The sequence below is a fragment of the Rhinolophus sinicus genome, chromosome 17 (assembly GCF_057876585.1).
Source record: "Rhinolophus sinicus isolate RSI-liver-muscle chromosome 17, RSI-T2T, whole genome shotgun sequence".
Taxonomy (NCBI): Eukaryota; Metazoa; Chordata; class Mammalia; order Chiroptera; family Rhinolophidae; genus Rhinolophus; species Rhinolophus sinicus.
Window position 1 is genome coordinate 141,699,903 of NC_142517.1, and position 13,045 is coordinate 141,712,947.

Genomic DNA, 13,045 nt, shown 5'->3' on the forward strand with positions numbered 1-13,045 from the left:
TACGTATTTGACACAGTACAGATTATTTTCCAGTCAAGAAAATTTTCTAATGTTTTTTAAATTTAACTTGAGAGGAAAAAAGTCAAAGCCTGTTAATTTATATTATTTCCTTTTTAAAACTCAGCAATGAAGACTGGTAGATTCAAAGAACAATCTCCTTTGGGGTTAGTGTCATTTTAAAAAAAAGAATAGACAAAAACCAAAAGTTCTTAAGTGCCTCCTTTATTTATTTTTTTATTTTCTAAAAATATTGTGTATGATGTGCTAAAGTAAAAGCTGTTACACATGGATCTAGTTTTTAAAATAGTAATCCAGACTTAAAATACACAAGTGAACTTAGTTTCATAATATAAAAAGCTCAAATGTTTTGTATCATTTCCAATGGCAAAATGATGGTAGACTTACCATTTAGGTGCACTTGTAATACATTTTCACTCACTTCTTGTACTTCCATTAGTTCTTTCAAAGCATGGTTTACTATCTAAATAATATTAAAAGATGTATAAAATATTTAATAATAGGTAAAGGATGATAAGCCCATATTTTTAAAACTATGAATAATAGGAAAACAATATAAACAGGTTGCCATTTTAAATTAAAAAATAAAATTGCAGACGCTCTACAAAGAAAAGGTTAAACTAGAACATCTAGTGTCTCACTCTTAAGATGCCACAGCCAGGATTGATGCCACTCTCTCTCAATCATCTACCTAAACTTCTAATGAATGTTTAGAAACAACCTGCAAGTTTTCAAATTTCTCTGAAAACTATGGACACTTAGAAACTTCATGTCTCTGTCAGTTCATAATAAGTCTCTAACATTCACTCTACTAAGTATCATTGAACTCTGTTAAAAGCTATTGAAAATATGTATCAGAAAAATGCTAATGATTGCAAAACATCTATCCCCAATATATCAATTTCTATGAAATACATGAAATGAAAATCAAAAAAGTAAGAAATTCCATTAGATTAACTTGAAAAAGAGATGTTCCCTCTGTTAGTTTTTAGGTATAAAGAGAAAATCCTTATTACAGAAACTTAAGAGCTTGCAATGAAAAAATTATTACTACTAATAATATACTTAAAATAATCATTACTATTAAAAATATTCTTAGAAAGTATTGTACCACCTTAAAGTGTTCAATTATAAAGGTTCACATTTTTATAATTTTTAAAATAATTTTTATATAACAGGTTTCTATACTTACATTCTTTATATTTTTTGATTTGTGACATCTCATCACTCATTGCAGTATCATATATATCTCTTCATAGTAATATTACATACATTTTAAATGTGTAAATGAATAGAATTAAGAAAAGAAAAAAAGCTTTTTAAAAGACAGAATAATGACGAAGCTCTATTCCTTCTAATATTAAAATACAAGGGGACTATTACAAAATAAATGGTCCAGGAAAACAGGATGTATATATTAAAAAAAAGAAGAAAAAGTTAGTAAAGATGACATCAAAATTAAGTGAGAATAAAAGAATTATTCAACAAAGGCATTGGGAAAACTGGTAACATATTTTGAAAACCAAAATACTATTTGTATTTGCAGTACTCTACCTATGTCATTGTAACATCTTTGTGCAATAGGAAGCAAATATCCTCATTTTAAACTATTAGTTTTCACAACAGGATATCCAACATACTGGCTATTCCTGGTTTATTTGTACAGTTTTGATAGCATACAAATTGTACCTCAGAACCCAGGTAGTCTAGGACCTCTTTAAAGGAGGCAGTCTCAAAATATCAACTGTCATACCATGCATAAAATGCCCAGCTGAAAAGTGACATTCTTTATAGAGAACTGTCAAACGAGGTGGTACTTCTCTGCCTTTGGATCAAGTCGAACCCTAATACAAGAGTTCATCCCTGGAAGATAAAACTCGGGCTCTCAAAATACGGCCTTTGCCACATTTTCTTAGTAATCTGCTATGTTCTTGCCCCCACCTCTTGATATTTGACTTACATAATAATTACATATCCCTGACTCTGATTTCATGTTTTAAATCATTTTATGTTTGATGAATTGTTAAAATCCATTTCAAATTCTTTGCAGAATGAAATGAGGTTAATAATAGTACCTTCATTTTACATATACATAAGAGAGTTATAACAGGTTTACAGCACTCTTTCCAATGAATTTATTTGAGCACCAAGTTATTACGATTTGCCTGGATTAACTCACAGCTTTTTTATGGTGTGCGTGTGTATGGTCTGAAATGATCATTTAACTGTATTTTAGCAAGTATGTCTTCAAATAATTTTAGTTCCAATCTGAATATTGCTAAAATTTACTGTGTAATTATCTAGGTAACCAATCATATAATTTGTCAGTATTTTTCATGGATACAATGTCATCTTTTCAAATATTTTAAACTATGTCACATAACAAAAAACAAACAAAAAAATTAGTTGATTAGTAATGTTACAGCAGCCAGCATAATGAATTTGGCTACTTCATTTCCACATTCTCTGTAGTTGAAAATTAATTTTACAAACATACTAGCACAGTTTACTGAGACCTGCCAGCATCCAGGGATTTTTACGCTTACCAACTATTACTATTCTCGTGTACTTTAATAAACACAAGATTTAGCAATATGCAAGTAGAAGAAACATCAATTACAAGAAACATTCTTTAATCATCAAGCAAGTTTCTTTGTCTACAGTAATTTCTATATAGAAGAGTATTTTCCAGGATTCAATCTGTCATTTGGAACCATATTTATTTTTTCAAAATAAAATGTTTTAAAGACAACAAACCACACTATTATCTTTATCAATTAACTGCAGATTTTGAATTTTATATTTCAGATAGTTGGGCCAAGGACAGCATCTTAAATATACTGTAATCTTATTTTTAAATTAGAATTGACATAATTATATTAATGAGAGTTCTGATCTAAGAATCACCTATTTTATATCTTAGGATATTCCACACAAAACAATTACAAAAGTAGCACAGTTAAACAATGCTCCTCAGCTTTTTGACTTCTCAATATTGGAATGCAGCTGGAATAAATTAAACTGTATCGAAATGGAATACCAAGTAGGGAAGTAGATAAATGACTTCAAAGCACCCGACCAAGGCTCTGGTTTAAGAAGTAACAACAACTGGATAAACTGTTGGTATGCCAAGAATAACCTCCCCATTTTATTAACTGATAAATACTATACTGTAAAGGCTGTCTTGTTCTTTAAACCTAACAGAAAAAGTTGACATAGCAATTCATAAAAAAGATGATGTTCCATGAGAGAAGGGGAACAGTAATGATGAAAACATTACTACTGAAATGTATTATTTTAGAAAATAAATGATTTCAGCTATTTAAGCCAGACTTAGACAAACACAAAACAACAGGCTAAGAAGGTTCATGACAAGAAGCTAGACAAGAAGGAAGGATTGTTAGAAAACTAAAATGCGACATTAGAAGCAGCAAACAAAAGAACTGACAGTGAAGAAAAGCACACTGGTGATATGGCAAAATGCTGAGGGAGAGGAAGAAAAAGATGAAAATGGAGAAAGACAGAGAAATGGCACGAAGAAATGAGAACAAAAGCTTCATAATTGGATACTTTAATCCTAAGTAAGAAAGGACAAGAAGAAATGAAAGAGAAGAAGTACTCCAAGATAAGAGAAAGTGATTCTTTAGTGAAGACCTAAATTCATATTAAGATGTTTGTATAATATCAGTTAATTTTATGATAAATGCTTAGACATGACCTGTGAATAACTAATCCAATGAGATAAGAAAAGGAAATAAAAGGTATAGATACAGATAGGAAAGGAAGACATAAAACTGTTAGTAGATGACATGATTGCCTATGTAGAAAATCCCAAAGATCCAACAAATTCCTAGAACGGATAATCAATTATAGCAAGGTTGCTGGATACAAGGTAATACACAAAAGTCATCTTGCTTCCCTATATATCAGCAACAAACACTTGGAATGTGAAATTGAAAACATAATACTATTCAAATTAGCACCAAAAAATTTAAGTACTTAGATATAAATCTCACAAAATAGAAGATCTATATGAGGAAAACTGTAAAACTCTGATGAAAAACCTAAATAAATGGAGAAATAAATGGAGAGATATTCCATGTTCGTGAATGTGAAGATTCAATATAGTTAGGAAACCAATTCATCGCAAGGTGATCTATAGATGCAACACAAAATCCCACAACTAAACACAAAAATTCCCAGTATTTTGTGGATATTGTTAAACTGATTTTAAACTTAATATGGAAAGGGAAAGTATCCAGAATAGCCAAAACAGTATTGAAGAAGCAAAAATTTGGAATACTGACAGTACTGAACTTCAAGACTTACTATAAAGCTACAGTAATCAAGATAGCGTGATGCTGGAGAAGGAACAAACAGATCAAGAGAACAGAATAGATAGCCCCGAAATAGCCACATACAAATACAGTCAACTGATGTTTGATAAAGAAACCAAGGTAATTCAATGAAGAAAACAGTCTTTTCAATAAATGGTGTTGAAATTGGATATTCACATGCAAATATAACAAATCTAGACACAGAGACCTTACACCTTTCACAAAAATTAATTTAAAATGAATGAATCATAGACATAAATGTAAAACATAAACTATTGTAAAATTTCTAGAAAATAACATAGGAGAAAACATAGAGGACCTGGGTTTTGGTGATGAAGTTTTAGATGCAACACTGAAATCACGATGAATGAAAGGAATAGCTGGTAAGTTGAACTTTTTTAAATTAAAAACTTCTGCTGTTCTGCTGTGCCAAGGACTTTGTTAATAGAATTAAAAGACAAATACAGACTGGGAGAATATATTTGCAAAACACATATCTGATATATACAAACTATACAAAGAATTCTTAAAACATCAATAAGAAACCGTTCAATTTAATAACAGTCATAAAGTACCTCACCATAGGCATAAAGATGAAAAATAAGCATACATGAAATGCTCAATATCTTATACAATTAAAGAATTGCAAATAAAAATAGCAATGAGATACCACTACATATCTACTAGAAAGATTAAAGTAAAATAAAAAATTAAAAAAAAAAACTGACGATACCAAATACTGGTAAAGATACATAGCAATAGAAACTCAGACACTGCTGGTAAGAAAGCAAAATGGTATAACCACTTTGGAAGACAGCTTCTTACAGCGCTAAATGTAGTCTTACCATGATATAGCAACTGGTGCTCCTACGTATTTACCCAATTAAGTTGAAGACATATGTCCACATAAAATCCTGCACACAAGTGTTTATAGTAGCTTCATACATAATTGCAAAAAATTAGAACCAACCAACGTGTCCTTCACTAGACGAATGGATAAACAGTAGTACATTCATACAATGGACTATTATTCAGCAATTAGAAGAAATGACCTGTCAAGCCATGAAATGACATGGAAGAACCTTAAATGCATATTGCAAGTGAAAGAAGCCAATGTGAAAAAGTTATATAGTGTATGATTCCAACTTTTTGACACTCTGGAAAAGGCAACTATGGAGATAGTAAAAGAAAAATCAATGGTTGCTGTGGGTGGGAGGATGAATAGGTAAAGCACGGGATTTTTAGAATGGTGAAACTATTTTGCATGACACTCTAATGGTGGATTCATGACATTATTATGTATTCATTAAAACTGACAGAATTATACAACACAAAGAGTGAACCTTAATGTAAACTTTGGACTTTAGTTAATAGTAACGTATCAATGTTGGTTCATTAATTGTAACAAATGTACCAGACTAAGGTGTTAATAGATGCTAATAATAGAGGAACCTCTGTGTGTGGGTGGGGAAGAGGGTAGTCTGTGAACTCTGTACTATCTGCTTAATTTTTCTGGTAAAAAAAATATATCTCTATTTTAGCCAATTTACTAATGAAATGGAGTATATTTTTAATTTCTATTTACACAAACATTTTTATAAGAGTTTACTATCTCTATTTCTTTTTTTCTGACCTTTCTCCATGCCTTTAGGGACATACTTCCAAGATGAAGTTCAGAATAAATAAATTTAGTTAGCTATTCAAGTTGTACTTTTAGGCTTGACACTTTGATGTACAAATCACTGAGATTCAACTTCCCTTATGTAATGCCATTTTGTTTCAAGATGCACAGTTTACAATGGAATAATAGCTCTAACGCACTGATTTCCTAGATGTTACTTTCTTTTGTACTGATATGAGAGTATTGCTATGAAGCTTCTTGAAGAATTAAAATATTATCTAGAAATGTTCTTCAAACATTCATATGGTGATGTGTTTTTCAGAGATAATAAAATAATGAAAATGGGAGTGGGGGGAAGGAAGAAAATTTTCCTTACTGAAGATCTAAAAATTAACCTAAGAAGATTTGCAGAGTATCAGTTTTTATGACCAACACGTAGATATAGTCTGAAATTTTTACATTGCTATAATAAATTTAGCATGCCTCCTGAAGGCACTAAGACAGTGCCTCCCTGCTGATCCACACCGGGCACATAGCAAAAGAAACAATCAAAGTCTGTAGTGTCAAGACACTGAGATTTGAAGTTGTTATGACTCCATAATTTAGACTATCCAATTCAGATTGGTATGTACAGCAGTTGATAAAGGCAAAAAATAAGTCTGCCCTGGGAGTTTGCCCACAAAACACAAACTAACTAAATCTATATAATTCCAAATGGAAAAAAAACTATGACCCAAGAGTTCAATCCCAGCCATTTTTTAAGTTATGTGCCAAATAATTTTTAATGTATTTAAAATATTCTTTATTTTAAAAAACTTACTAATGTTACTAAACTTTCTTTCTCTTTTATATTTCTGTGATCTGGATGGCTTTAGTGATATGTTCTGTTAACCAAATTGTTGGGTTCTTTCCCTCTTGCCTTCAACCAACTTTTCTTTAGTTTTTAAAATAGATTGTAGGGTCATATAGTTCATGCATCAAAAAGTATAAAAAGATACATAGTGAAAAGATTACCACCCGTTTCCATTTGCCTAGATCCTACCCTCCTCAACAAATAACTCATTATATTATTGTTTAATATTTCAGGGAATTTTTGGTCCATATACAAACCAATAGAAATATGAAATTTTTTCTCTTCCTTTTTTTATGGACTATATACAAATACATTTCCTTATTCTTTTTTACTGCTGCATAATATATGGATGGCTGTGTACCATGATTTATTAACCAGTACCCTATTGGTGGGCATTTATGTTGTTTCTGATCTTTGACTATTAACAAACAGTGCTGCAAAGAGTAATTTCTATGTATATCATTTCAAAAGTGTAAATTCCTAGAAATGCTGTTGCTGAGTCAAAAGGTATATGCATCTTTTTATGTGGTTAGATTTTTGTCTAATTCTGGTTGTGTCAATTACACTACCAGCAGAAACATCCATGTCTGCTTTCCCATAGGTTCATAAATCTTATGGAATTTTTCTCGACTTAATAGAGAAAATTGCTATAGTTCTTATTTAATTTACTTAATTATGAGTAAAATTTATAAGCTTAAGGGCTTGCTTCGGCAGCACATACACTAAAATATAAGTTTAAGACCGATTCACATTTAATTTTCTGTGACCTTACTGTGCAGTTCTTTGTTCAGTTTCTATCATTAATAGAATTATTGCTAATAATTTAAAATATTCTAATAGGTCAAAAGCATGTTAGTCACACAGTTCTCTTGTAAAAAAATAGCAGTGAAGTTAAACAAAGGGAAATCTTAATAAAGAACTAAATAAAGAAACAGTAGTTGTATGGAAGGATTAAGCATAAGGACAGAACCAAATTAAAGAGTCAAAACTAAAAAAAATTACTGTAAATATGATTGTAATATGAAAAGTTCTTAAAATTAAAAAAGAAATTATGTAGATCTATATTCCCAATTCATATATTTCAAACAATACTGGAAATGGGTAATAACACTAAAATCCTAAAGTTCTAATTTCCTCATCTTATATAACGTAGAATCAACACACATTGTTTAAAAAATAAAAGCAATTTTGTTTTATATAATTTTACTTAATGCATAATTATAATACATAATTTTATTTCTACACAATAAAAATGTATGTTAGTGAGAAATCTAAATTTATTATATAACAGAAAACAGGGTTTTACACTGCCCAACTATTTAAAATTAAACAATACTTTCAATGTAACTAACAGACATAATCTGTCTCATACACTGAATAAAGAATGTGAAACAAGAAAACAGCAAGAGTATCTTTTTGAGGTAACTAAGCAAATATGATGAGAGAAAGTAGAAGAGAATTCTAGAAGATGTGAGCATACATATGAAAACATTGCTTGAGTTAGGCTTAAACAATAAATACTAAAATAATAAAAAAAAGAATGTATGATGGGATAGTTACTTAATCTATAAACACAGATAATACCTACCTTCCTGGGTTAGTATGAAGAATAAATCATAGAACATAGATAAAAGATACAAGGTACATGCTCAATAAATGCTAGTTTGCTTTTCCCACTGACAATCACTAATTAATAATTCAAGGACAAAAGACAATGATGGAACAAACATCAATTAAAAATTTGTTACTATGAGGGAAAATAAGGTAAAAAAGATATGCTCAACTCAAATATACCACTCTAACTTTACAAGGCTTTGCATGTCTTCTATGATTTAAAGAAAAAGAGTAAAATATTAGTAACAAAATAATTAAAAACATTTCACTGTTGTCTTTAAGAATCATCACATGCCTATCAAAGCAAAGAAAAACAAGCAATCAACAACTTTACCATGCTCTTTCCTGACCCTCGGGGTCCAATAATGAGAACAGAGTTACTTTCTCCATAGACAGTAGTTCTTTTTAGCAGCTCAGTTAAGTTTCTGAAATGACATAAATAGGCCAAAATTTTAAAAGCTGGCATAATTTGCTAGGTATTCCTTTTTAAAAGCTAAATTTGAATATGCACAGAAAACACACATTCCTTTTTACTTTCTCTTTGGGCACCTAACTTAGTGCTCTAAATAGTCCCACACAGAACAAAGAGATGGTTGGCCAATACTGACTCTCTGGAAACCTAAGAGGAAACCAAGTAAGTCTGAACATCTTGGTCTTTATGATAGTATGGGATAGGAAACAACAATGACAGACAGCTCTTAGGACCTTTCACTCCACAGCTAGCTGCCAAGTATTAGGTGCAAGAAGCTCAGACATTATCTCCATAATACCAGGTAACAGAAACAACACAAGATTAAAAGTTTAAGGCTTTCTCATTATGGAAATATTTATATCTCTCTTGCTTCATGATATTCAGTGTTTCTATATACAACGCAAAATTTTTTACCTCTATAAACATGTTCATTAGCCGTATTTAAGATAAAATTTGTGTATGATAATTTCTCTAAAACCTAAAGTGCATCTGTAAGTAGGTTTATAACAGACAAGGGAATAGCTAAACTTACTTATATTGTACTTGTACGCCAAAGAGGTTACTATGTGGACTCTGATGACAAAATCTTTCACGTAAAATTCTCTGTACCTGATAAAAATAAAGTGAATCAATATAAATGAAAATGTTATACATGCAATTAAAAAAACGAATGAGAATATATACATTTAGAGCAGTAAAAATTAGGTATTGTTGAATTAATTCAACCATCCCTAAATAATGTGTCTTCAAGGGCTCTGGCACCATTTTAATGAGTTGTAAAATTAACAGTTCTTTTTACCTATCTCAAGTCCCAGAGAAAGGATGGGAATTTAGTTGTGAAGGTTTCAACCAGAGACAGAATTACTTACTTCAGCTACATCAGCAATTTGGGGGCTGTTTTAATGCATGTGAATGAGTGAATACCTTACCTCCCTTTGTATAACATGTCAACCATGGAACAAAGACAGGAGAGAATCTAATAATGTAATCTAATCTAATAATGCTCATGTACCACATCTCAGTCTCTAGAGACCAACACACATCTAAACTGACTTAGCTCAAGCCCTACCGATCTGCACCTGCAGGATTCTGACGGAATAAAAAAGTTTAAAAGTCCATATAGGTATTGAGGACCCATTAGATGCAGAGCACAGTACTACTTACTAAAAGAGCATGATCCATGCCTAAAAAAAAATTGCAACTATATTGCAAAGAAATGACACATTCAAGAAACAATCTGCAAAAAAGCAGTTAACAGCATATAAGGAAATGCTCAATTATATGGAAATCACATTCATCTAGGCTATAAAATAATCATTCAAATAGATTAAGAAAAAAAGTCTTGTAAAGAGCTAAATTTTGAGTTCACCTTAAAATGACGGGCTGAGACTTAGTTGTAAAAAATTATGTCAGACAATCTAGCATATTCTTTAAAATGATGGACCATTAAAGTCGGTTTTTTTTCTGTATCTGCTGCTAATACAGAGGTCCTCCAGGGACACAAACCATGGGAGGTTGGTTCAGATTTGACCCCATCAGCAGAAACAAGGAACCTCCAAGAGTATTTACTTCTCGCAGACTGAGGGTATGGAACTGATCTTTCAGGTACCAAAGAGATAAACATGAGTTCTCTTTACATGCACCAGGGGCTAAGCAAAGCACACTATTCACTGAGGATAAAATAATCCATACTTATACCATTACAGAGGAAGTAGGAAGAATAAGAAGATTGGTGCCAGAAGAGCATTTTAAAGTTAGCCTTTTCTAAATCTTAATTTTCTTTAATCCATAAAATGGAGACAATAACATTTTTCTGGCAGGCTTTTCAGATTAAATAAGGCAGCTATCTCTAACATAATATAAGTTTAGTAATAGGTAATAGCTGATACCTGTAAGACACTTAAATGAACATATATGGAGACTCAACTAATTAGAATGTGTATTCCTCTACCTAGGTAAGATCACTAGAACTCAAAAGACGAACCTCAGTCCTTTTTTAAAAAAACTTCATTAAAGTTTATTAAAGAGGGAACAACTATGTATAAAATGTAAGGATAAAGTGAAGTGAAGCTGTAGTGAACAGTCAGAGATTCAAAAATTCCAAAGTGATCTGAGATAGAGGTTACAGAGGTGTAACATATACAGAAATTAATTAAGCTGTACATGGAAGTTACACATTACAAAAATATGTAAATTACACTTCATTAAAAAATTTTGAAACAGAGGTAAACATTTTCCTTCAAAAAGAAAAAAAGTCTTATAAAGGGATGCCAATAACATTTAGTTTTAATTTTTAAAAAACATAGTTCTAGTCAAGCCAGATAAATTGAAATGCCAGGGAAGAAATCTACTAGATTCCTTAAGAAAGAGATATATAAAATTAAGAAGTAGCATAAGACATTCTCTCCTTGAGATTGGAAAGAGTGATTCTTCGTAAGTGTTAAGGGGAGAATTCAAGTTAAGGAGATGACTATTTCTTTGACGACCTTTGTAACAGACTTTGAGATTAATGAAAATATATACTAACCTGTGAGAGGTACTCTGAATGTATTAAATTGTTACTCTTTGATTTACGACTGCTCATCTCAACAAATTGGAATCCTTAAAAAAACAAAAAATTAGCATGAATATAATAGACCATTGGCTTAAATAAATTATTTAAGAATTTACCATTATAGAATCAAAATACACACAAGTTTTGAAACATGAAAAATGTTCAAATTCTCGAACATTAAATTCTTAGCTGAATCTATTGTGGTAATCATTTCACAATATATGTAAATCAAACCATCATGCTATATGCCTTAAACTTATACAGTGATGTATGTCAATTTCCTCAATAAAACTGGGGAAAAGCAAACCTCAAAGGCTTCTCTTAGTCTAAGAACGGGTTTATCTGACACTCCCATACCGCACTTTATATGCTCCTTACAGAAAACTACTCCTACCTTTCCTTCAATCTACTATTCACCCTCCCTTCTTACCTTAAAAAAAAAAAGAAAAAGAAAAAAGAAAAACACAAGAACAACAAACCATGTACTTCTTTAATGTAGAACGTTTCTCCCCATATCCATCCCCCAGAAACATCCCTTCCCAAAAGCCTTCACTTTCTTGATCTACTCATCAATCATACAGTCATAATAGACGAGGTAAATAAAATGCCACTTCTGTGAACATCCGTACTACCTATATTTCTCTTTATCCATAATCAAATTATATTAAACAAAATTGCCTATTTAATTGCCAGTGTCCCCAAATTCAAGGTATTTTAAAAGTCCCAGTATTTTAGCATAATGTCCAAAATAAAGTTGGCAATGGTAACTGGAATGAAAAAACACCTATAAAAATATTAATAAAAACTAACTTTAATAAAATTCTCCTTGAGGGCGACATATTCATAGATAAACACCTTTGGCTAACAGATCTAATTTTCTTAGCCCTGATTTCCTAAAGGAGTACTTTACTGGTCAGGTAATAAATAATAGCTTGAGCAGTGTTTATTTATGTACCAGGAATTGGTACAAGTGGTTTGCATTTACTAATTCATTTAATCCTCAAAATAACCCTATGGAATTAGTATCATTACAATACCCTTATGAGATTAAAAGACATAAAAAGGTTAATTAAGTAACTTGACCAAATTCAAATAGCATTTAAGTTGTAGAACCAATAAAGTTATACTTGGTTATATGTAACATAATTATTATATACATATATAGTTATAAGTGTATACACTTGGTTATATTTAACTATTATTTCGCTGTTTTAAATGGTACAAATTTCAATAGCTTAAAGATCAGCCATTGTGACAGGATTACATTTTATATCCACATTTATTAATTTTGCATACTGACAACTAGATGGCAACCCTTGGAATGTTGTTTTCTTCTCTGGAAATGCTAACAGGGCAGCATCTGAGCAAGGCCTTGACAGACAAATAGCAAGCAAATTTGTCTCCCCTTACTTTATAAGCCAGGTAGCCAAGGCCTAAACTCCAAAAGGGTTTCTGGCTCCAGGCTCCCAAATTGGAAACTCAAGAACAGAGTACTGAACATACATCTTGCCCCTAAGAGTCTTCTTTCTTAGGAGAAAAGAAGTCGTCTCAGCTGCCCCTGGATACCTTCTAGGAG

At 31.2% G+C, this 13,045-nt stretch overlaps 1 protein-coding gene across 2 annotated transcripts in view; it reads right to left on the reverse strand.

The window, feature by feature from the left end:
- Window positions 1–13,045, reverse strand: part of ORC4 (origin recognition complex subunit 4) — a 69,512-nt gene that overhangs the window by 21,847 nt on the left and 34,620 nt on the right. For both annotated transcript variants that reach the window (XM_074335999.2, XM_019737417.3), the window contains exons 2-5: window positions 11,443–11,516; window positions 9,448–9,524; window positions 8,778–8,868; window positions 406–481 (exon numbers count right to left, since the gene is read on the reverse strand). In XM_074335999.2, coding sequence (XP_074192100.2) covers window positions 406–481; window positions 8,778–8,868; window positions 9,448–9,524; window positions 11,443–11,499 — 301 coding nt within the window. In that variant the 5' untranslated portion in view covers window positions 11,500–11,516. The remainder of the gene's footprint in view (window positions 1–405; window positions 482–8,777; window positions 8,869–9,447; window positions 9,525–11,442; window positions 11,517–13,045) is intronic.